General features: G+C 44.3%; 1 protein-coding gene and 1 pseudogene across 2 annotated transcripts in view; both read left to right on the top strand.

Moving 5' to 3' along the window:
- Nucleotides 1-26365, top strand: part of LOC308164502 (polyamine-transporting ATPase 13A3-like) — a 121281-nt pseudogene that overhangs the window by 7617 nt on the left and 87299 nt on the right. The gene's annotated exons all lie outside the window — the stretch shown is intronic.
- LOC308163540 (importin-4-like) lies at nucleotides 3990-25110 on the top strand (the record flags this gene model as incomplete). The annotated part of the gene is made up of 28 exons (XM_080537715.1): nucleotides 3990-4055; nucleotides 4522-4608; nucleotides 4820-4893; nucleotides 5511-5552; nucleotides 5755-5884; nucleotides 6801-6986; nucleotides 7307-7372; nucleotides 8692-8814; nucleotides 9178-9261; nucleotides 10563-10697; nucleotides 12876-12929; nucleotides 14346-14455; nucleotides 14641-14749; nucleotides 15429-15564; nucleotides 15698-15817; nucleotides 16130-16243; nucleotides 16659-16803; nucleotides 17671-17748; nucleotides 18078-18135; nucleotides 18355-18460; nucleotides 18569-18639; nucleotides 19135-19257; nucleotides 20839-21015; nucleotides 21603-21829; nucleotides 23338-23470; nucleotides 23980-24084; nucleotides 24461-24530; nucleotides 24620-25110. 28 exons carry the CDS (start codon nucleotides 3990-3992, stop codon nucleotides 24748-24750), a joined length of 3060 nt encoding a protein of 1019 aa, XP_080393841.1. The 3' UTR covers nucleotides 24751-25110.

Raw genomic sequence — 26365 nt, 5'->3', positions numbered from 1 at the left:
AACGCTACGTTGTTGTTGCTTTGTGACAGCACCAAGCCAGCACCTAGTTGCCTAAAACATAAGCAGACAGGTACCCAGGCTAACTCCATCAGGTCAAAAAGGGGCGGTTGGTTCTCGATGGAGAGTTGAGACCTGACATGTTATTGACATGTTATTCAACACCAATAATTGTGATGTATAGATCCTGGAGGAGCCCACAGAGCAGGAAACAGCTCTCCACAATCCCATAATGCCCACTGTTGTGCGGCCACCCAAGCAAATTCTCCCTGAGATCCACCAGAGTGTCAATCACCTAGCCCGGAACATGGTATACTATGGACATACTCTTATACCTCTTAAACCTCCAAATATATGTGTGCCTAACTCATTACATTGTCTGAACTGAGTATACAATAGTCATATACCGAGGAGGTTTTAAATGCAAACCTTCTATTTCCTTTCCAGGAGCTATTTGAGTTGTCGGTAAGTAGTCTGGGGCTTTTTCCTCCTGTATCTTTTTTAGATGTATAGAGACAGAAGGAGAGTCAGCCTTTTACACATGTTTCCTTATGGTTATAATTCATCTTGAAGACAACATGCCTGGTTAGAACCTGGTTAGATTTGTGATTACCTCAAGAAATGAAGGAAGAATGCATTTGAAGGAATTGAGACTTGGACTGACAGATGGACCTGTTGGTTGACTTAGTGGTTCCCATCTTGTCTTCCTGTCTTTCCTCCAGCAGTCCTATGAGATTGGGATAGTTCGCCAGTTCCCGTTCTCCTCGGTGCTCCAGAGGATGAGTGTGGTGGTCAGGAGGCTCGGGGAGAAACACATGGACTCCTACCTCAAGGGGGCGCCAGAGGTTGTGTCCAGCCTCTGCAGAGAGGAGACAGGTCAGCCATCTACTAAACCCCTGAATACAGGTTGAAACGGGCCTAAAATTTCAAGCCCAGTCTGTGGATGTGACACCCTAGCCCAACAGAGGAGAAAACTGCTCACTAGGAAGAGTGGAGAGAGAGAGACTGCTTGAATACTCACCTTAGTTACTTACTATCAAGAACTGTATTTACTGCACCTGACGTTTTCTGGAAATATCGAAGGTTTTTCATTGATGCCAATAGTTCTCTATATAAAAAAAGGCTTCACACTTTCAATTGATCTTATACTCTTTGCAGGTGCTGGCATGCCAGAGAGCATGACAGGGGAGAGGCAGATTAGGGAATTGGAAATGTTTATACAATTTTAACGCTACCTGGAAACACAATTTACTAGGACTGATAGAAATAGCGAGAGAATGTAAAAAGGTGCTCAAATACCAAACTAAATGATACTCATTATTTCTGCAGGCAATGTATTACAGTGCCCTGTGTAAACAATGGGACAGTAAAGCATTTTATTTTTCATTAAAAAAACAACAACCTAATTTTGATATTTGTTCTATTTATTATGAAGTTAAAGTAGAGACTCAACTTTTATTTTAGGGTATTTGTGTACGATTATTAATTATAATTATACTATATGTAACTATATTATAACATGTCTGGATATAAGATTGGGCAGGTGAAAGGAATATAGTTGTATTGCATTGCATTATGCAGACTGATGGAATTCTTTGTTATGTTTTTGCTTAAACCTATTCCATCCTCTCAGATCTACCCAAGTGCCCTTACAGTGTTGATTTATTCTGCTCCATCTCTCTCTCCCCTGTAGTACCAGAGAGTTTCCCAGAGACACTGGAGGCGTACACCAGGCAAGGGTTCAGAGTGATCGCCCTGACACATCGCCAGCTAGAGGCCAAGCTCTCCTGGTACAAAGTTCAGAACCTCAACAGGTACAGTACATATATATATAAATATATAATAATATATACTATTTAGCTGACACTTTTATCCAAAGCGACTTACATTGCAGTAAGTGCATACATGTGTCAGTATATTATGGTCCCAGCGTGAATCAAACCCACAACCTAAGTGTTGAGCGGGAATCAAACCCACATCCTAAGCGTTGTTAGCGCCATGCTCTACCAACTTAGGGATAAACTCACTGGCTGCGTCAACCTCGCCTTACCTCAGCAGCACGTGTGAGTTTCATTTAGGCGCCCATGTTAACGGTATAGAGCCGCCACATAGCCCGAGTGAGAGGCGCTCTCACGCCCGCCTGATGCCGGCTCCTGCGACTCGCTCGCTACTGAGTCAATAAGGGAACAGGTGTCCAAGAGGAATCTTATCCTTTCGAGGCATTCTTGATTTTGCAATTATAATATTTATTATAATATAATATTATACACTCAAATTAAAACAGTATTTAGAATATCTATGAGCCAGGAGAGACTGAAATCCATGGCTCAGATTTGTCTTGTGAGAATATGCATGTTTTTTGGTCCTGACATAAATCAATTCTCTTTCTTATGCCCTCCAGGGCTGTAATTGAGACCAATATGGAGTTCCTAGGACTCATAATCATGCAAAACAAGCTCAAAGAAGAGACTGCTGGGGTTTTAGCAGACTTACGACGTGCTAACATTTGCACTGTGATGGTTACAGGTAAGGCAACCTCATTCATAACAATACAAATGTTATCAGATAACAGGTTACAGATAACGTGCAGCTGTTGTTAATCTTGGAGATTTGTAAATGATCTAGCTACTTACGGCTAACTCACCCCTACTACATCTATACTGATATCAATGTAAGTGTAGCATCTTGTTTCCTCCATCTCTCTCTCTCTCTCTCTCTCTCTCTCTCCCTCTGTGTCTCTCCTCTCTGTCTCTCTCTCTGTCTCTCTCTCTCTCTCTCTCTCTCTCTCTCTCTCTCTCTCTCTCTCTCTCTGTAGGTGACAATATTCTGACAGCCATATCAGTAGCCAGAAACTGTGGGATGATAACCCCTCATGAGAGGGTCATCATTGCAGATGCCTTGCCTCCTAAAGAAACCCAGCCTGCCCAGATCAACTGGCATTACACAGAGAATGCCACTCAGCTGAACAAGGACAACCACACGGTGTGGGGAGAAGAGCAGTCTAGGACATCTGGATCATATTTGAGTTGTGCTTGATTTAGCTTGGAGTTTCATTTTTGGAACTTTTCTATTGGTTGCATTGTACTAATCAAAACTAAATCAAAGGTTGCTCAAGTATTTGAAAGTATCTACAGTAACGATTTGTATGTATTTGAATTGACCCAGGTCTGGAGGATATGGACTAGATTTACTAGACACAGAGTATAAACACACATTTCTTGTTAAGCAGGTCTCCCTCGCAAAGGGATTTAAACATATTGCATGTGCCATAAAGTTGCATGGAGTATGTGTTTTAGGAGCAGTAGCCCATTCAGAAACAGGCACACGGTCATAGATACTTAGTGAGAGATGCACTGACCATGGTGTTGCTTGCATGCCTCCTTTTAAGACTTGAATACAGCCAAATGCGTAACACATGCAACAACCTAAATAATAAATACATATCTGAACACTTTAACATGTTCATTAATAATATTTCGAAATTCTCACCTGAGCTGCATTTGCCATTGTATTTGTAATTCTTCTTCCTCTTCGTGTTAAATGTCCTTTAAAATCTCTCTTGCTTTAAGATCCTTCAAAATCTCGCGGTTTCTCGCGGTTACTTCTGTGATGACGCGCTCCAACCAAATATGGTCCATCAAGCTTCCGGGTGATAGGCGTGATGTCCGCAGCTGGACCCTTCTCGTCCCGCGAGGCGACCTGACGGAACCAGGCAACCGGCCGGGGAGCGACACTCCAATCCCAACCGCCACCGGAGTTGGAAGTCCTTCCTAAGGTAAGGCGTTAGCTAACATAGACGTTAGCTAACATAGCTAGATTAAACTATAGATAGATTGAACTATCTAAGCTATTTTACTAGATAGTGAGGATCTGCTGTCATATGCTAATCTTAGATTTGCTTACTGACACAGCTGCTGTATAAGGGTCAACTTTGTTGTTTTGTTTTGAAGTTTCGCTTGCCGTTTCACGCTGATCATCTCGGAAGAGACAAAATGTCAGAGGGACTAGAGCAGATTCTGTTACAGCTCACCCAGCCTGACGATGCCGTCATTCAGCAGGTAATGTGAACAGATAAGATTAAGACCAGCTGTCTTAATTGATCTGGTCAAACGGGATGGGCACGACCGTGTGTTTAACCATTAGTACCAACCGTCATTAGTGGCAAAGCTTTGGTGACCCTGGGCTAGCCCGTTTACTACCAACTGCTACACATCAGTTACCAGTCTAATGTCACTACTAGATGAGAAATTGATTAGAAGTGTGATCAAAATGCAGTGTGTCTTTGACAGCTGACACTGCAGGCTATTCTTCTGTCACTCATACACGTGACAGTCCCCTGTGTCTACAGTGCCAGTGGTCAGCATTCATGTTCATATAGATTTGTTACTACTTGGCAAAACACTGTTACAGTGTTGTTTGTTTCCTCTCTTTAGGAGGGGAGCCACCCCTCCTAAATTTCGTTGTTTGGTACCTGTACTGTAGCAATGACATGATAAAGTCCATTCATTCATTCATTTTTTTTAGGCCACTGCTCAGTTGGAGCAGGCTTTCAAAGACCCAGCCTTCATTCCAGCTCTGTGTGCTGTCATGACGAGCTCCCAGAATCCACAGGTATGTGTACAAAGTACAAACATGGGTCCCCTAACCCTCACATCGGAGAAGAGTTCAGAATCAGTTGAGGCTAATGAGGTTTACAGGTTGAGGCTAATGGGGTTTACAGGTTTGCTTACAGGTTTGCTCACCTTGTGTTGAGTTGTCAATGATATGTGTTGTCTTTGCTACCGTCACCTTCATCCGGGCATTATAAATCCATCTCTCTCAGATTCGCCAGTCAGCCGCAGAGATTTTGAGGAAGAAGATTAGCTGGAAGAAGATTAGCCCGGATAACAGAGAGAGGTTAGAGTAGAAAATTGTTACATAAACGAAATAATAAGAGTTGATTATTCCATTGTGTATTTTTGGGGGGGTCATAGCCTAGGAGGCATAGGAAACAAATGATGGAAAGCCTCCTCCTTCTTGGAACTGGAAGCCGTGGTATATGGTGGATATTGGCCCAGCTGGAGGGTGTAACTAACCACCCCGCTCGCTGTGCCAACATCTACATGTGCCCGCTACATCTGGGACCCAGGAGATGGCGCCATTGGAGGAGACGACCTACCACGCCGGCAATGGACCACACTGAACCGTCTACGAACTGGTGTCGGTCGCTTTAAAACATCAATGAAGGCGTGGGGCCTGGCGGACAGTGCGGCATGCAAGTGCGGTGACCCAGAGCAGACCGCCGACCACATAATCACCATCTGCCCCTTATATAGACCACCCTCAGAAGCCAGCCTCTTCGACCTAGAACCAGAGATGCGGGCATGGCTACGCAACACCGAGTTGGACCTCTGACGTTACACCAAAGAAGAAGAAGCTGTGCCAACATCCACCATATACCACGGCTTCTCATTCCATAACGCTTCATTGTGTTTGAGATGTTATTTTCTTATTTTGTTTGTGTTTTTCCATAGTCTGAAGGCAGGGGTCCTGCAAGCTTTCCAACAGGAGACAGAGTAAGCTTTCTTTATTGATATGAAAGACAATGTAGGTGGCATTTGATGTTGAAACTTTAGGCCAACTTTGTTTGGCCTACATGAAAACCAATGGGTCATGGCACCCAGTTTTATGCTTATCCTACCATAAACACAATGAATAATACAATGAACAACCCCCTTGCTTTGGTCTTTTATGGTAAATGTGGTATCTCTGTTGCAGACACACAGTGCGTCACTCCCTCTCACAGCTCAGTGCTGTGATGGTCAAACATGAGACACCTGACCGCTGGCCAGCTCTTCTCACCCTGCTCAATGAGTTTACCAAGAGTAATAACCCAACGGACAGACAGGTAGGCTACACCACCACCTCAATGAGTAATGAGAGATAAATTGTTGTTGCATGTTATCAGTTTACGGTTCGCTTTTTAAAATGGTGGTGGACTTGATCCAATCACTGTGCAACCATGTCTGTCACCGAGGGCGAGGGTTGCATGACTGGATACAACTTTAACCCAAAGTTACAAACAAATCCCCTCATTCCCAAAAACAAAACTCAGACATAGTAATAGTATAGGCAAATGTCAAACAGTATATTTAGTAGGACAAAGTGATCAGAATACATGTTAGAAATGTTTTTGCATCCAAAGCTTCAGGTGCTTAGGTGGGCTTCCAGAACGAGGTGCTTGCTGTAGGCAGGTTGGTAGCCAATGAGCAAGTGACCGTCAGAAACTTCCACAAACGTCCTGAACATTTAGGAAAAGCACATTCAGGCAGAAAGCCACCATCTTGGCAGGTGCACACATTGTCACAGACTGCTAATGCGTCATAAGTCATGACTGAGCACGGTTATTACATTTTCAACAGGAGAAAGACACATATTGCACCTTTTTAATGTTTTGAAAATCAATTATTTTATGATTTTGAATCCACAGTGAACCCTCTGGTTTATCAAGCATCAATCCTAAGCAGAACTTGTCCTTCAAACTCTACATAATGTAGAGCATGTTGTGATAATAATTGTTATTAATATTTTATTTTATTTAAATATGATTTTTTGGGGGGCCAGTGCATTTACAAATATGTCAATTGGGTGATGCATCTTTTTGAAACTATTGTGTTTTGCTATGCACCACCAAACACATTTCCCTTGTGAGATAATTTGACTTTGAAATTACTTCTGAATAGATTCACTGTTGGGTCTTTCTTCATGGACTGAAGAGTTTTTACTTATTGTAACTTATTCTACTCTTGTCCCCCTCCTCTCAGGTGGGTCTCCTCCTGCTCAGCAAAGTGGTGGAGTCGAACCCGGAGTCCTTCAAGCCCCACTACCGCCAGCTGCTGGAGCTGTTCGGCACTGTACTGGAGGACTTGAACAACCCCAATGCACTGTACTACTGCATCCTCACTCTTACCGCCATGACCAAGCGGTCACACACCAGCACAGAGGAGATGGTGAGTCCCCTCTAGTCACATGTCATTATTGCCCACTTCAATTCTTAAATTTCACCCTATTCTGCCCGTGACCCATACCATGCGAATATTTCCTTTTCACATTGCGTAGCTGTTTTAAAGCGGGCTGAACTGGCCCGGAAAAACATTGTGTTACCTCTGAGGAAAGCAGAGAATGTGCAGTAAATAATGTAAAGTGCACGGTTTGGGTGGGCAGCATGATTGTGTGGAAGACCCTAAATGCATCATGTTGGATGAGCAGATGTTCAGTCTTTCCTCATTCCCCATGCATTGATTGACAGCTGTAATGACATGTCTTCCAGAACTTCATGCGTTCCCTCGTCCCAAGACTGATCGTTGCCCTCAGACACCTCATCCAAGCAGACCAGGTGTGTTATGTGCTGATATGTCATTCCCTCAGCAGAAGAACTGTGCTGTGGTGTGTGTGTGTGTGTGTGTGTGTGTGTGTGTGTGTGTGTGTGTGTGTGTGTGTGTGTGTGTGTGTGTGTGTGTGTGTGTGTGTGTGTGTGTGTGTGTGTGTGTGTGTGTGTGTGTGTGTGTGTGTGTGTGTGTGTGTGTGTGTGTGTGTGTGTGTGTGTGTGTGTGTGTGTGTGTGTGTGTGTGTGTGTGTGTGTGTGTGTGTGTGTGTGTGTGTGTGTGTGTGTGTGTGTGTGTGTGTGTGTGTGTGTGTGTGTGTGTGTGTGTGTGTGTGTGTGTGTGTGTGTGTGTGTGTGTGTGTGTGTGTGTGTGTGTGTGTGTGTGTGTGTGTGTGTGTGTGTGTGTGTGTGTGTGTGTGTGTGTGTGTGTGTGTGTGTGTGTGTGTGTGTGTGTGTGTGTGTGTGTGTGTGTGTGTGTGTGTGTGTGTGTGTGTGTGTGTGTGTGTGTGTGTGTGTGTGTGTGTGTGTGTGTGTGTGTGTGTGTGTGTGTGTGTGTGTGTGTGTGTGTGTGTGTGTGTGTGTGTGTGTGTGTGTGTGTGTGTGTGTGTGTGTGTGTGTGTGTGTGTGTGTGTGTGTGTGTGTGTGTGTGTGTGTGTGTGTGTGTGTGTGTGTGTGTGTGTGTGTGCTGTGGACTTGTAACTGGAGCTCTCGGACAAGTAACAGATAAGTTCACTTGTCCAAAGGACAAGTACCTGAAAAAGCTTAATGTCAAGCCCTGACAGGACATAGTAAAATCACATCAAACAGAACTACAGGAAATAAAAACATCACAGAATTACAGGACATAGTAAAATCACATAAAATAGAACTACAGGAAATAAAAACATCACACTTTACACTCGAGAAAACATTACATCATAAAAAAAGATGATATATAATAACCCGAAAGAAATACGTTTTGGGTCTGTGGTCAGTGGTCACATGATTGGTTATCTATCAGCCTGTCAGAGTGGAACATTGTTTGATAGAGCTGGGTATTAAGTTCCAGAAATGTACAGCTACCACATAGTATGACACATCTAGCCAGAGCAAGACAGATGTTTTACAGACACACATTTATAATAAAGAATGTTTTGAAGTAATGCAAACCTTCAGGTGAGTTAAACTCAGTTGCACGCTCATGTCTCTCTTTGCCATTAACCTTTATTTGCCAATTTTGGAAAATTTGGCCTGGAATGGCTTGGATGCTTTGGATTAGGATGTCAGATCTATTCTAGCTCGTAAGCCACATTATCTGGATGTATTTAGAGCCCTTTGTGTGTATTGTGCAGGACCAGGCCAGCGAGGCCATGAAGGTGTACGAATGTACGGAGGTGTACGATGAGCTGATGGAGAGCGAAGTGTCCATCATTGTGCCTGAAATCATCACTGAAATCGTCCACTTCTGCCTGGAGGTGAGAACACAGTGACTACATTTACATGCACACCATATTCCTGTATTAATTAATCAGAATATGCTCAATATTCCGATTGGGCAAGAGTCATTTAGAATTAAAATGCTCAAAAAGAAGTAGCTTTTTTGATTATGACAATTTCTTAAGCCAACAGACATGATTGACTGGGTGTGAAATTCACATTTTTAATTGACACTTCAGTTGTTTTTTTAAGCTCATACTCTTGTGAGCCTTTCATTCGTACATTTTTTAGCTGGCTGTAATGTTGACCAATACATGCAGCATACAGTATCTCTTGTGGATTTATGCAGCATTTCTGTTTGCAGTTCAATGAAGTGTGTGTGTGTGTGTGTCTCTCTCAAGGTCAGCGCAGACATCACACTCAGCGACTCCCTGCGGGTCCAGGCTCTCTCGTGCATCAATTTTCTCATCAGACTTAAGAGCAAGGTAAACTATAACCAGGGGTGCACATAACTTTTTGGGGCCAGTGCTAAGAGGAGCACCTAGGGATGCTGCTTGGTGCTCCCCGAGCTCGCGAGTCACGACCCGTCCCACAGGATGGATAAAAAAGGGATACATGGATAACTTATATTAGCAAAACGACATTTATTCATAAATAAAGATGAACGAACAAATTATTGTGTGCAAAACAAAAGAAACAAATGCACAATCAAATGACTGCTCTTTAAGCATGAAAGTCTGTCAGACTCCTTTAAACACAATGAAATCAACTGATATCTCTTTAAGCACTGCTCTGTTCTGTAAACACTGAAATCAACTTTTCAACAAAAAGTTACAGCCTAAGCATTTATTTATGCTACAAAGCTTAATCATCATCAATGCTCTCTTGACTGCTGTTAATACTGTCCTCAATTTCAACCATGGTAGAGGATGTTGTAGGCTATCACTTTAAATAGCTCATTATTTTGATTGTGCAACAAAGCCTTTTTTTTTTCCTAATAGAATTCCCAACCATATTCCCTGGGTCAGGGGTCTGAATTTTCACGTGGCGGCGTGATAACCGTGCGATACGCGATATGCGGAATGAAAGTACGAGTTACGATACTTTCCGAATGTTTTCGTGAGGGGAGTCGCCGTGGTCGTCGTCGGTCGACTGTTGTGATGGATTACTCGTCGGGCCTTCGGCTGAGGGGACGGCAAATAGTTACTTAGTGGGGCTTGCACTGCAGTGATGCAGCAGTCAGCAGTCAGCAGTTGGATTTTGAGGAAGTAAATTCCTCTCCCAGCGTTTCCAGCTGTTTGTGCGCAAGAGCGCGTTCATGCGGCTGATCTGCCGCGCAGCATGCATTTTGGCGACGCATGCGCACTGGCGCACCAGTTATGTGCACCCCTGACTATAACCATACTATAAATGGATGCCCTACATACTGCTCCTCTATGCCTAATATAACCCCCAGTGACTTCTCTCCCTCCTTAAACTCAGGATGTGCCATCCTTTCCTCATCCATTTTCTGCCCTTTACACTCAGGCTGTGTTACAATGCTCTACCTTTCCCCCTGTAGCATGCTTTTGTGCAATGCCACGCATTACAAGACGTCATCCGTTTTGTGATCCATCTAGTAATGTGCACACTCCGTACTAGGCAGAAGACGGTAGATAATTGGGACGCTGCAGCAGTTTTTCATTGGAGAAATGAAGAAAAGAAAGCCATCTCTGCATGCATTGCACTTTTCCGTTTTTGCCATTGAAAGTATACGGAGCTGGTGATGACTCTCCCTCCCCTTTAGACGGTGTTGAAGCAGAAGCTGCTGGGCCCCATCCTGCAGACGGTCTTCGCCGTGCTGAGCGCAGCACCCCCGCCTGGGGAGGAGGACCCTGAGGACGAGTACGAGACCGACAGCCCCAAAAACTTCGCGGCTGGGGTAATCCTCTTAGTGCCTCTTTTTTTTATTTTATTTTTTTATTTTATCCCTTTTTCACCCAATTTGGTATCCAATTGTACCCAACCTAGCATCCAATTATCCCCTGCCTATTGCGTAGGATCCGCCGCACGACCCCGTGGCCGGCAGCCCCAGAGGAGATCGCCAGGCAGACTAGCTGTCTGGCTCCTCGAGCCCGACACCGTTACTCCAGCACCAGACGGGGGCGGTGTTGCGCGACGGATCCTTGTCCGGAAATAGTCCTATACCCCCCTTGGGAGCGGCCGCTCAATATGCCGCTCCCTGTGAGCCCCGGCCATATCCGGGTCTGGCGAGACCGGGATTCGATCCCAGTCCCCGGTGGGCAGCTTGCACTAGAGGCTAATGCTTAGACCGCTGCGCCACAGCAGTTCACAACATTGCGTGATACACAGCAGACATAATAGGACAGTTTCCTGAACACATACTAGGACGACTTCTGAAAACTGAAAAACTGAATTGTTTGTAAACTCTTTTTAGTAAATTTTAGGCTTAATCTGTGTTTGGCCCAATATGTGTCAAACACATTGGGCCCTATTATGCACTTCTTAACTTGCCGTCTTAAGTCTTAATTAAGACGCACCGCCAGGTTAAGACCTACCGCAACCCTTATTATGCGCTTCATACGCGCTACTGCTATTATGCAGGTGTCGCTAGGCGCCCACACATAAGACGTAAGACTCCCGTGCATATATTACTCATTGTGGGAGTGTTCATATGTTAATGAAGTGCGCTAGGCGCCCCTGCTATTATGCGATCTGACTTTGCGCCTAGCGCTAAGAAGTGGTTTGAAAAGTTCTTAACTTAAGACGTGGAGGCGTGGTCAAGGCCACTTTGCTATTCCGCGGTTTGCGCATGCGCGCTGACCCACTTCTTAAGAAGTCGGTCGGCGCGCATGCGCAAACCGCGGAGGCGCGCTCGTGTTTCAAAACGTGCATGAAGTCTAGCGCCTATGAACTGCATAATAGCATAGCGCTTATGACTTAACGCAGCCGGTTCTTAAAGGGAATGGCACCTGGCACACTGATTGGGTTGATTGAGAAGACGCCCAAAACACACCCATGACTAATTTCTGGGCTTAGCGCCGGGTCTTAGGCGCCCACTACCGCACGCATAATAGCAAAGTGGCCTTGACCACGCCTCCACGTCTTAAGTTTAGATCTACCGCCTCGTCTTATTGCTTAAGACTTAAGGCGGCTACACACTAGACGATTTTAACCCCGATTTAGCTGTCGCCGACCAGTTTTTGCGGTCGGCGACAAAATCCTCCAGTCGTTGCAAACCCGGGGACGCGCCGTCTCCGACGCTCGTTTAATGTGACAGGCTCAGAGACGCAATCGGAGGACCGCCGACCCCGTCGTTAGGGCCGTCGCAGGGCTCCAGATCTTTTCAAACATGTTTCATTTTATCGGCCGACGGAATCTACATTCTGCTAGTCTGAGATGGGCAACGACCCGTGTGGACAGCACAGCCAATGAGAGGTCGGGGAAATGAGTGATAATAGCCTTTAGCTACGGCGCTAGTTGTTGTGCTAGGTGCATTGACTGACTGTGTCCGCGAATGCTATGCTATTGTTGTGCTAGGTGCATTGACTGACTGTGTCCGCGAATGCTATGCTATTGTTGTGCTAGGTGCATTGACTGACTATGTCCGCGAATGCTATGCTATTGTTGTGCTAGGTGCATTGACTGACTGTGTCCGCGAATGCTATGCTATTGTTGTGCTAGGTGCATTGACTGACTGTGTCCGCGAATGCTATGCTATTGTTATGCTATGTTGAATGGTGTACTAGTTTTCACTGAATAAATCGCGATTTCTTTCAAAGAAGGTAGCAGGTGTGTTTATGTCCATGTCAAGGAATCGTCCTGACCAAGTGAAGAATCTTGTAGTCTGTGAGCCCCCGTCGTTAACACATCCTGTAGTCTGCGCTGTGCTGCGACGTCTGCACGCCGCTGCGACACGGACACCAGCACGACGGTCGTTTAGTGTGAGAGGCTCAGAGATGTTACAACTTGAAAAGTCGTCTAGTGTGTAGCCGCCCTTATGAAGTGCATAATAGGGCCCATTATGTCAGGTACTGTTAGGTTGACATCTTTCTTTCTCTTTATTTTCCTCAAATAAAAATATTGTCTTTGTCAGCAGGTTATTGACACTTTGGCTCTCTACATGCCCCCAGAGAAACTATTCCAACAGCTGGTTAGTATACACCTCGTTCCAAATTATTATGCAAATTATGTTCCAAATTATTATGCAAATTATATTTTTCTCAGATTTTCCTAAATAGTCGATGCAAATGACAATCAGTATAATTTTCAAGTCATCAACCGTTAGAGTATAATTCAAATTTTATTGAACAAACCTCCCAATGATAACAGTATTTTTTTTTTAAATAAAAAGTTCAAAATGCACTGTTCCAAATTATTATGCACAACAGAGTTTCAAAACATTTTATAGGTTGTAAAGAACTAAAAATGGTAATTTGATGAATTTAGGGTTAGGAGGTCATATTAGGAGGTCATATTTACTGAAATCAAAAGCTATTTCAAACAAAAACATCTTAACAGGTCAAGTTACATGTTAACATAGGACCCCTTCTTTGATATCACCTTCACAATTCTTGCATCCATTGAACTTGTGAGTTTTTGGACAGTTTCTGCTTGAATTTCTTTGCAGGATGCCAGAATAGCCTCCCAGAGCTGCTGTGTTGATGAGAACTGCCTCCCACCCTCATATATATTTTGTTTGAGGATGCTCCAAAGGTTCTCAGTAGGGTTGAGGTCAGGGGAAGATGGGGGCCACACCCAGAGTTTCTCTCCTGTTATGCCAGCCAATGACACAGAGGTATTCTTTACGTGCCTGCTTCAAATGTGTACTGTTTGATGATATTCTTTCAACCTGATGATTTATTATATAATAAATGTTTTAGTTGTGTAAAATGATAGTTGTCGGGCTCAGCGTCTCGGAATACTGTATGTCCACAAGACATTTCAGCTTACACCTGGCACCTGACATTCTATTGTTTCTATTATTCTATTTAGACAATACAAACTTGATTCATTGTTTAATGGATTTCATTTTCAGAAAGGTGAGGGCAAGCAAGCAAAAAACAAAAAAAACAGTATCAAAGTACTTTGAATATCCATCAAGCAATATTCGCACGGGACTAGTATTATGTGGTGAGGTCCGTAATTTAGAAATCCCCCCCTCGACGCCTGTGTTTCATGTGATGCATTCGCGCGGGATACGTGAAGTTTTACAGCAGACTATCTACAGTTACACCAATTATGTCTTCCAAATATGTTATATTCAATATGTAAGCTCTTTCATATAAACATTTTGATATTCTGATGATTCTAAATTCCTGACTAAACACACAAACACACAAACACTGTTACACTAACATCAACAAATGGAGGTCTCCAGTCATCACTCTGAATACTGGTGAAGTGACAGGCATCCGTTAAACAATTTATCATGTTTGTGTGGCCTTGTTCTATTTATTCTCTCATCTGTCATCCCTTGAGTTTTCTCTCTGAAGAAAAACGTTTTTTTCCTTTTTTTAAAATAATATGAGAAAAATGATAAAGTGCTGCTGTCTCTCTTGTGGCCCAGATGTCCCTCACTCAGGCATGCTTGGCCAGTGAGAACCCCTACGAGAGGAAGGCTGGACTGATGTGTATGGCCGGGCTGGCGGAAGGCTGCGCCGACCACATACAGACCAAGTGAGTACAACTCCTGTTCAAGTCCCCTAGACAAGCACACTGCAACTAACTGGGACTGTTTCCCATGTTAAAGTCCCAGTTAGTTTTGTATGTCTCCTCTTCTTCTCCTTTTCATTCACTTGTAGATGTGTCCAGTAGTTAAGTGTGTGTGTGTGTGTGTGTGTGTGTGTGTCTGTCTGTGTCAGGTTGTTGTCCTCCATGCTGCAGACAGTGTGCCAGAGTCTGTCAGACAGTAACCAGGTGGTCCGCAGCGCAGGCCTCTTTGCTTTAGGACAGTTCTCTGAACACCTACAGGTCAGTCAGACCGGACGTGATCAGTCGGGATTTTTTCAGATTTAACCGTATTAATAATGAGATTGAGAGGCATCCTTTGAAAAGACATTCTAGCTGAACAGGTTTGTATGTGGAGATGTGGACTTGTTTAGAAGTCCTATCTAACCCCCCCCCCCCCCCCCCCCCTTCCTCTCAGCCTGAGGTCAGTAAGTATCTAACCCCCCCCTTCCTCTCAGCCTGAGGTCAGTAAGTATCTAACCCCCCCCCTTCCTCTCAGCCTGAGGTCAGTAAGTATCTAACCCCCCCCTTCCTCTCAGCCTGAGGTCAGTAAGTATCTAACCCCCCCCTTCCTCTCAGCCTGAGGTCAGTAAGTATCTAACCCCCCCCTTCCTCTCAGCCTGAGGTCAGTAAGTATCTAACCCCCCCCTTCCTCTCAGCCTGAGGTCAGTAAGTATCTAACCCCCCCCCCCTTCCTCTCAGCCTGAGGTCAGTAAGTACAGCCTATCTAACCCCCCCCCCCCCCCCTTCCTCTCAGCCTGAGGTCAGTAAGTACAGCCTATCTAACCCCCCCCCCCCCCCCCCCCTTCCTCTCAGCCTGAGGTCAGTAAGTACAGCCTATCTAACCCCCCCCCCCCCCCCCCCCCCCCCTTCCTCTCAGCCTGAGGTCAGTAAGTATCTAACCCCCCCCCCTTCCTCTCAGCCTGAGGTCAGTAAGGACAGCAATGAGCTGATGCCGCTGCTGCTGGGCTACATGTCAGCACTAAACCAGTCCAAGATAGGCCACGTCACCAAGGCTTTCTACGCCCTGAAGAACTTCCTGGAGGACCTGGGTGAGAGTGCTGCCCGTTCACTTCACCTGAATCTACTATGGCTATGCCTCCACTCGGAGACGGGATTTTTAACTGGTCAATCAAAGATTCTTTGTTGTGGGTTTTCACTGACACCATTCAACCCCTTCCCTCTCTCAAGAGATCCAACCCTACCTGCCCACCTACCTGCCCACTCTCATGGAGACAATGTTGTCCGCCTTGAGCAACGCAGACAGTCTCCATCTCAAAGAGCTGGCGGTCAGCGCCACCGGAGCCATAGGTAATGCTTATTACTGCTAATAATGAACATGTTTGTGATCACTGGTAGCACACAGAACATCAGCTTAGTATTGGTAACACTTAGAAAGTTAGTTATATCACAGCTAACAGTTTATTATTGGGTTAGGGTTAGGAAAAAGCATGTTCCCTTAGTGGACATTTACCATATTGCTTTAGCTATTATGTTCTTTCGTGTCAGTGCAGATTGAGATGAGGATTGGTAGCCACGTCAGACTCTGTTTGTTAATACACCCACCAGGGTAGTAAACCTTTCAGACTGTATTAACCCCCCTCCCTTCCTCTTGCGGTTCAGCCAACGCTACTAAAGAGATGCTGGTGCCTTACTTCCCCCCCGTCATCGAGAGTCTGAAGGGCTTCCTCACAGACACCCGTGACGAGATGAGGTCCCTGCAGACACAGGCTCTGGGTGAGCTAGCGCTAATGCTGCTATCTTGTCATCTTTCATGTTGTCAATAGGCTAGGTGCACGATCTCCACTACTTCCTGAAAGGCACCTTGCATGAACATATCCTGTCTCACTCTATTGGTTGAATTGATTAATCAGCTGTGCGGTAAACTGTTGGAACACACAGTGCACTGCTGATTAATCAATTAAACCAATAGAGTGAGACAGGATATGTTCATGCAAGGTGCCTTTCAGGAAGTAGTGGAGATCGTGCACCTAGCCTATTAAAACACGTGTTGTGTTTTTCTTCGCATTTTGACTTCACTCATGTACAAGCTGCATGTCACTGCAGCGTCATCCCAGTTTAATTTACCACAAGTGTGTCCTGGGTTGGAGAAACGGAGGTTGATGATATGTATCCTCGGTCCCCGTGGCAGATACGTTGTCAGTGCAGGCACGCACCATCGGGAAAGACGTGTTCAGCCCACTCGCAGCTGAGTGTGTTCTGCTGGGCCTCAATCTCACCGATGCCATAGACCCGAGGTTCCCAAAGTGGGTCGACCCAGACCTGCGCCGCTGCACGTAAGTAGTAGCCGTGTGTGTGAAGTGGCATACAGACACACACACAGCCATTTTGTCTTGAGATTCCACCAAGATCGGCCTGGATAGATCATCTGTGGGCGTTTCTACTCCACTACTCGGAGATTGCAGCCAGTTCAAAACAGGCTTAGTTTTAACAGACTTAAACGAGATGTGTTCGTTCCCAATCATTATAGGTTTCATTTATGTTGTGTCCTGACTTTTTAGCTAATGTACATGGCCCAACCTGTGGTAAACTGTAGCCAGCATTATACAAGTATGGTTGTACAGTTAGGTCCGGAAATATTTGGATAGTGACACAATTTCCATAATTTTGGCTCTGTATGCCACCACAATGGATTTGAAAGGAAAAAAATCAAGATGCAATTTAAGTACATACATTCAGTTTTAATTTAAGTTGTTGAACAAAAATATTGAAAGGTTTAGGAATTACAAAAAAAGATATACACAGTCCTCTATTTTCAGGGGCTCAAATGTAATTGGACAAATTAACGTAATCATAAATAAAATGCAAATGTTTAATACTTTGTCGAGAATCTTGTAGGCAATGACTGCCTGAAGTCGAGAACCCATGGACATCACCAAATGCTGGGTTTCCTCCTTTGTGATGTTTTGCCAGGCCTTTACTGCAGCTGTCTTCTTTACATTTGAAAGTGTCCAATAGGGTGTGCAGATCAGTTGTTTGATGCTCTGGGGAAACAAAAGAAGAAAGTGTTGAAAGAGGGCTGAATAATTTCTATAAGCACCGTACTGTATGTGGATGAAGCCATGGAGAGAATGAAAGAAAGGGGCCATGCTATTTCTACAAGCACACTCATGATCTCTCTCTCTCTCTCTCTTCTCCCACAGGTTCAGTGTAGAAAACGCCTACATTGCTGAGAAAGAGGACGCCTGCGACGCCCTAGGAGAGATTGCCTTCAACACTGGGTAACACACATACACATGCTGCTGAATCCCAAATCAACCTCCAGCCACATACTCCTATAGATCTGAGAGGAGTGAGATGGATGAAGGGCAAATAATAACAGCTCTACCGTGTACTCTGATGATGATAGTAGAGTGGCCATTTTGCCACCACCTATCAAATTCTTTCCAGATCTACAGGAATGGCCATGGAGTCAGTCCTTTTTGGAACATAGTAATTAATAGCTGCTGTCGATAGTTAGGAGTCTCACTCACTCGGTTCTCACCATAGATATAGGACACTGGGATATCCGCTATGGTTCTGACTCTTCTGTTCTGAACCCACTCCTCAGTGCTGCCTTCCAGCCCTTCCTCGAGTCCAGCTTCCAGCAGGTTTATAAGCTGAAGGATGTAAGTAGCTCTGCTTGCTCTGTCCTTCTTAAGAAGGAGAATGAGGAGGAGGAGGAGGAGGAGGAGGGTGTTGTGTGTGTCGGTAAATGGATGTCTGATTAAATGATGTATGCTAGCTACTATGTGAGTATGAATAAGTGTGCTACTGTATATTATGAGTGAGTAACGGAGGCATCTCTTACCGTGTACACCCTCTGTTTGCCCGCCTCCCCCTGTCAGTTCCCCCACCAGGATGTGCGGAGGGCCGCTTTCGGGGCCATGGGCCAGTTCTGCCGAGCTCAGCACAAAGTGTGTCAGGAGAGTCCCTCAGAAACCAACCGTCAGGGTATAAACCCCCCCCTTCCCTCTCTCTCTCTTCATCCCAATCACTGCTCTGTGCCCACTTTCCATAAAAGGTTGTTAGCTAACATGCTGCTTTGTTTGTCCCTCCTAGTCCTCCAGAAGCTTCTAGAAGTGGTGCTGCCCAGCTTCCTGGAGGCAATACGCAAGGAGCGCGAGCGGCAGGTGATGATTATGATGATGATGAGCCATTTATAGCAATAGAGTAGAGACTGTCTTTGATGAAATCAGTTTTTATATGTATGGCATGTGTATAACATTTTAAGAGATTTTGGTGAACCACATCAAGAGGTATCAAAATAATGGCGGTTGCTCGCCAATGTTGGTTGATTTGAATGTGTCTGAGTCTAATGGACCTGCGCACCAAGTTTAATAATAATAATAATAATTACTTACATTTATATAGCGCCTTTCACAGACCCATGGTCGCTTTACAAGGGAATGGGACAAACGGAACAGAGTCAGAAAGACAAACGCACAAAACAATAAACAGTGAAACAGCTATAAATATAGCTGTGAACAGTGAAACAGCTATATATATATATATATATCCATAGTGTTCTATGCCCTAATCATGATGTTATAATATAGTTAAATTGGTCAAATAATGGTATGATAATGTGATGATACAGGATAATGTAAATGTCATGTATAACGCAGGTGGTGATGGGCGTGCTGGAGGCCATGAACGTGGTGCTCAAGGCCTGCCAGGGGGATGCGCTGCAGGCATCCGGACGCCTGCAAGAGATCAGCCAGGCCATCCGCGACGTACTGAAGAAGAAGGTGAGATAAGCTGGGCCGGCTTGGGTCTCCAGTAGTACTACTTCCTGGTTCTGAGTAGAGTAGATCTGCTTTCTTCCTCGCTCGTTTTTTGCTCTCTACTATTTTTACTATGCCTACTATCTGTTAGCTGTGTGGATCTTTCAAAGAGAGTCGACTTATTAGAATATAGCCTGCAAAGAAGATTCGCTGCCCTGGAAACTCGCTACGCTAATGATCCTCCGCTTACGCAAGCCTTTCTAAAGGATCAATATTATAATTCACATTTTCCAGAGCTAATGAGACAGCTGACAGTTGCAAAATTCACTGGACAGATTAATCATCCCCCGGAAAGATTCCACAGGCTACAGAAATCACTGAAAAGCAGCCAACCGAAGCCTATCATTAACTAACTTGCGGCCTTGCATGACTGCACAACGCCCGGATAAGAGTCAGAGGCACTCCGACACGGAGCCGAGGCAAGCTCCATCTTCACCTCACAGAGATACTTTGTTGATTGGTAATCCAGCCATCAGAAGCGGGATGGGAAAAGAGCTAGATTTATGCTACCCCCCTGATAAAAAGGTTCCAGACAAAACAAATAATTTAATGACACTGGTGATGGACAGGCCTGGAAAGCAGTGGGCTCCCGTGGACACGGAGCGGAGACACCAGTCAAACCACACAGAGCTAGTACGCCCTGGAACAGACCCCACCGCCTTCACCTCCAAATGATACTTTGTTTATTGGAGACTTGACGATCAGAAACGTGAAAGGTAAAAAATGACATATCCACTGTCTTCCCAATGCAATGGTTTCACACACAACAAAAGATTTGGAAAAGACACTGTCTGATCACCCAGAGACAAAGCGATTCATATTGCATGTGGGAACAATCGATTCTCGTAAAATGGGCTCACAAGACTTGAGACGTGATTTTATAGAACTTTTCAATAAACTTGGCAAGCTTGAGATTGATACATTCATCTCAGGAGTCCTCCCCACGGTAGGCCGAATTTAGCCAACTCCTAAGCCTTGACACTTGGCTCGCTGGAGCGTGCAAACTTAAAGGGATGACATTTATTCACCATTGGAACATTTACTGGAGGCTGAGAGTTATTCAGAAGAGACGGCCTCCACTTAAACAGATCGGGAGAATATCACCTAACAAGCAATATACGTATATGTAAAGCACTTTGAATTGCCCCAGTTGTATGAAATGTTATATACAAATAAACTTTCCTTGCCTTGCCAGTATTGTATATATCAAATGAAAAGCTCAATTACCCAACAAACTAGCTACATTTTAGATACCTAAGGAAATTCCAATACAAGCTTTTGCTATGGTTGTCTCCAGACAGCTTTCATCTGTTCTGGAGACGACTGTCGTTATGATGCAATCGCTTAAGCAGCGTCTTATATGTCTGTATTTTATTTCTTAAATGACCGGTAACTGGCCATCCTCCGCCCCGCTGATTCTCTTTGTTGTTTCAACCAGTTAAACATATTTGGAGAACAATATGGCTGCCTGACAGAACCCAGCCAGTCATTTTGCTGTGTATTAGAATGTCTCAGTGACCCTCCTGTCCCCTCTTCCCCATACAGACGGTGTGTCAGGGTGGAGGAGGAGACGAGGCGGAGGATGAGGAGCAGCAGGCGGAGTATGACGCCATGCTGCAGGAGTTTGCCGGCGAGGGCATCCCGTTACTGGCGTCTGCCGTGCCCGCCGACGTCTTCTCCCCTTACCTCATCGAGCTGCTGCCCCTCATCATGAACAAGGCTGTGAGTCAGGGTGCCTCTGTCTCTCTCTGTCTGTCGCTCTCTCTCTCTCTCTCTCTCTCTCTCTCTCTCTCTCTCTCTCTCTCTCTCTCTCTCTCTCTCTCTCTCTCTCTCTCTCTCGTCTTTGTCTCCTTTAATCCACTGTTCATACTACTATATCACTTTATTTCAACTACTCAGCCATCATCCTTTCTTCTTATTGCCATTCACTACTGCTGTCCCAGTATAAGTCATACTTATGAAACTCTTAATTGTATTGATCTGTCTATACTTCCTCTCTCTCATCTCTCTATCTATCTGCATATATGCTAACCTCTGACTAGCCAGCAAATCTGTCTATTGTCCAAACCATCTTTAATCTATTTCCACAAACAAGCAAGCCCACAATGTTCCTTCTTCTTCAAATGGCGCCTGGTCGTGCTTGATTTAGTGAATAACAACCAAAATAAAGTTATGCATGAGTTTTTAGTTTGTAATAATCAAATGTAATTTTACATTTAACCAAAGTATCCCTCGGTCTAAGTCTGCTGAGATGAAAGCATAAAGATATGAAGTGTCAATGAATGAGAGAATGTGTACTCTGTTTGTAGAAATCTTCGTGCACGGTGGCTGACCGCTCTTTCTCCCTGGGCACACTTGGGAAGACCCTGCACTCTCTGGTGGGTGTGTCTGGGGGCAGGACCGTGGCCGGAAAGCTGGCCAACCTGCTGCTGCCGGTGCTGGTGGGCGGGGTGAGGGACAGCAACGCAGAGGTGCGCAAAAACAGCGTGTTTGGGCTGGGAGCACTGGCTCAGGCCGCAGGCCCTACCGTTGCCCAGTATCCTTTCCTGAATGTCTGAGACCGCTTATGTAAGGGGAGGTCGGTAGCTTATCTTATCTGAGTGACACACAGCTCAGCTCTCTCTTTGAGTAAGTTTCAAGTTTATTGTTACGTCACATTACACAAATGTAAGAGAGTAAAATTCTTGGGCTTCGATTATTTACAATAAGCAGTATCTTGCAATTTGTAGACATTAAGGCACTAGGCATAATTCAATAAAAAAGTGTCAATATTACAGGACATAAGTGACAGTAGTAAACTGACTGTGAGCTTAAGCTTAGGTAGTCCATATGCATGGGATGTGTTTGTGGATGATAGTCAGTTGTCTACAGCAGCGTTTCTCACCCTTCAAAAGTCGATAACATCTCAAGGCACCCCAGTCTAAAATATAGCTATTCAAAAACGACACTGCATCACCCAGACAGCCCCATACACACACACACACACACACACACACACACACACACACACACACACACACACACACACACACACACACACACACACACACACACTCAGCGGCTATTGATACAAATAAAAGTTGTATTATTATTATTATTATTATTATTGAGAGAGAGAGGAGGGAGGGAAAAAGGCAAGTGTGCATCAAAGGCATCAGGCACGTAACCGTGCTGTATAAACATGACACAGTGACCGAACAAACGCGGGAATTTATGGAACACATTCATTTTCATATTCCCACATTTGATTGGAAACACCTATCCAGTCCATTCAACGTAAACACCGGGGATGCAGAGTTATTAAGCCAGAAAATGCGTCTCTCTCTCCCGCTGCGCGCATCCTTGTCTGGATGTATTAAATTAATTGCATGAAAACGAAACCGTGCGTTATTTCCCGAACTTTCCAACCCTGCTTAGCTTCCGAAGTCGGACGAGAGAATAATGTCACCGATCATCCATATAGAACAACCACCTCCACACGCTGCCGGCGAGCGTGCAGGCTAATTGCAGACACACTGACCTTACGCTGAACCCGGTATTGACATTGTGACATGGGAAAGGGGCGCGCGAGACAGATTTGAATGATGTATTGCATTTATTTATTTATAGATTTATTCATTCATTCATGAACGTCAGAATATATAATTATTTGACGGCACCCCTGAAGACGCCAGGCGGCGCCCCAGTGTGCCGCGGCACCCCGGTTGAGAAACGCTGGTCTACAGTAAGCTTGTTCATGAGCCTGATCGCCTGGGGAAAGTAGCTGTTGGTTAGCCTCTGAGTTTTGACCTTGAGGCTCCGGAAAAGGCTACACCTTTCAGTTCCTGTGTGTGTGTGTCTGTGTGTGTCTGTTGTGACTGCCGTCCTCAATGCAGTAAATGTCTAAAGATGTTTGTGTGCGTGTGCTCGTGTGTGCAGATGTGTGCTCACAATGTCCGTGTGCAAGATTATCCACTGACTATGTAATAGGGCCCAATACAAGTAGCCCTAGTTCTGTCCTATCTGTCTGTCTCTCAGGGTGTCTTGTTCCTCAACTTGTCTCAGATACTACCCTATGATGCTGTCCCTCTTCTCCAACCTGCTGTCTAAAGAGAAGGACCAAGCGGTGATCGACAACCTGTGCGCTGCCCTCTGCAGGATGATCATGAGCCACATGGAGGGTGTTCCTCTGGAGCAGGTAGAGTTCAGCCTTAACCTCGGTTATTGCGTGATTATCACATGCGGTAGATTGGCTTTGGGACTATTCCTGAACTCAAAACTAGTGCAAGCGTTGTGACCTAGAGGGTTTGCGGAAATGTACCATTGGGAGTTGGTAAAAGTCTGAGTTCTGCGCCAACTGCAAGTTATTTAGTTCTCTTTAGTTTCTGTGAATCAGCGCCTTTTTTAATAGATTTTATTGTTCTATTCTTTAACAGTCAACATGCAGAGTTTGCCAGCAGCTTACTAAGTGGATTTATCCAATTCAGGGCCAACCAAAACCATACTGTGGTTTTCCTTTCAAATTGTCCTTTCCAGCACTGTTTCAGCAACTATGGTGGATAACCAGGCCAGTCCAGTACAGCTCAGCTTGGCCCGGCTCTGTAGTGTAAATGAGGGAAGAGTGCTGTAGACACAGTCAGATGTTTTGAAGGAGTGTAGTGTTTCAGAGTGTCTCACTGACTAGGCACACCTCTTCTCTTCTCCTAGGTGTTTCCTGCCCTAGTGGAACGTCTCCCTCTGAAGGAGGACATGGAGGAGAATAAAACTGTGTACAGCTGCCTGGCCCTCCTGTATTCCCGCAATCCTGCGCTGGTATTTACATTTTTAGCTCAGGTTTAAACCAGGTTTAAACCTGGATTAGCAGAGGCTTAGATTTAAACCAGGATTAAATTAAACTAGGTTTAAGATAGGATTAAAGTTTGGTGCAACAGGATTAGTAGATAAACCTTGATTTAAACCGGTTTAAAATGTAAACCAGGTTGGTGCAACCCAGCCCAAGTGATTTACTTCTAACCAAATATTCAGCAAGATCAGCGGGCGTACTCACTGGTCATGCTTTGTGTCATAGCTACTTCAGCAGTGTTGAACAGTGTAATTGTGCAGTGAAACATGACACGAACATCGCTGTGCTCTAGATTTCTATGTTGTCCCTTCGTTGTATCATATTTGATTACGTTGTCCCCCTCAGGTGGTAAGTCAAATGAAGCCCATCATATCTGCTTCCAGTCATGTCTTGGGAACCAAAGAGCTTGACGCAGGTGAGAAGAGAACCACAAATCATGTTAGGCAAGTCCCTTATCTTACTGCATTAGTATGCGCTTGCTCACAAAATCTCTCCATTGTCTAGAAACCCAAAACACCCTGCTTCTGTTGGTCCGAGGCTTCGCTGAGCACCACGCACAGGAGTTTCAGGGAGCTGTGAACTCACTTCCTGCAGAACAGAAGATGAAGCTGGCCGCAGCAGTCACCCCATCGTAGTCCACATCAAACATGTCTTCCATTCTCCTTTGATGAGCTAGCAGATGTACAAATTTTTTACGAAAGGGCTGGGAAAATAGGACAGCAGTTGAGAAATTCTAAAATTGGACAAACCCTAGCACTTCCATCATTCTACTACTAGTCAGCAGTTATGTTACAAGTATTAACTTATTGTCTGTTTTATTATTTTTATGAAATGTGATTTGAATTCATGTGTTATCTATTAGTTCTGTTCTTTTTGTTTTTTGTTTTCTTTTTAAAAGTCTATTACTTGCTTACCCCATGTTATAATTGAGAGCCACCTATATCTATTCTCTGCTGTCCCCTTTCACCACTAATTTGATGAATGTCTGCCTTAGAGTGTGAAGCAATGAACTCATGATAAATGCCTTTTTCTCAGACTTGTCTGTCATTCTGTATTCTCTGCCAGAACTGGCCAATATCAATCTGTTTCTTTCAATCCCTTCATTCAGTCATATGTGAGAGAGAAACTGAATTGAAGGATTGAAAAGCTGCCATTTATTTCCAATAAATACATTTAAAAAATGGAAATTAAACTATTATTAAGTAGACACTTCAGTTTACGTCATGAATTGACGATATTGAAAGTAATAAATTGACCCTAAATACGGCCAATCCCATGACTAGCTGGAACTGCTCTCTGAAACAACATTGTTTCTCTTCCAGTTGTACCCCGCTCTGTCAGTCCCCGATCCTGCTTAGTAAGGGGGTTCTGACGCAGGGCAAACCTGCAACAATGCACTGATCTTAACTTCTGTTTGCATACTGTACATTCTCTTTGCACAACGTGTACAGAGTCGTGTGTGTGAGAGACGGAGAGATTGAGATGATGATAATGAGGAAACTTTATGAAAAAACAACACATCAAACAAAGCATTTTCTTGTTAATATATACATATTCTACCCTAAATAGTTCACAAAAGAAGTACAACATTCATAGAAAAATAATGGTGTGATTCAGAAAATGGTACAACAGCATTGACCCAGCTAGCAGGGAATGTTCCCACAACATTGGCTAACATTCCCGACAAGTTCTGCTAATGTTTTAAAGAAAACGTTTTCATCTAATGTTCAAAGAGCATTTTAAGGATGTTTACCATTTCAAATAATGTTCCTATAACGTTAAATGTTAACAAAGTAAGAACGTTTTAGGTGAAACATTCTGAGGATGTTTTGGGGACATTGTTTAGGTAACAGATTATAGAATGTTCTTTTATAAAATGTTCCCACAATGTTACATGATAACAAAGAATGGACATTTTCAAAGCAACATTCGGATAATGTTTTCAGGATGTTATTGATGCCTCAGATCACAAAACGTTTTTTCTAGAATGTTCCTGTAATGTGATATGTAAACAAAGGAAGAACGTTTTACCTGCAACATTCCAAGGATGTTTTGGGGACATTGTTTAGGTAACAGATTATAGAATGTTCTTTTATAAAATGTTCCCACAATGTTACATGATAACAAAGGAAGGACATTTTCAAAGCAACATTCGATAATGTTTTCAGGATGTTATTGATGCCTCAGATCACAAAACGTTTTTTCTAGAATGTTCCTGTAATGTGATATGTAAACAAAGGAAGAACGTTT

This window comes from Nansenia antarctica (assembly GCF_963989245.1).
Source record: "Nansenia antarctica genome assembly, chromosome: 8".
Lineage (NCBI taxonomy): Eukaryota > Metazoa > Chordata > Actinopteri > Argentiniformes > Microstomatidae > Nansenia > Nansenia antarctica.
Note: the sequence above shows the minus strand (reverse complement) of the source record. Positions and strands in the feature narration are given on the sequence as shown.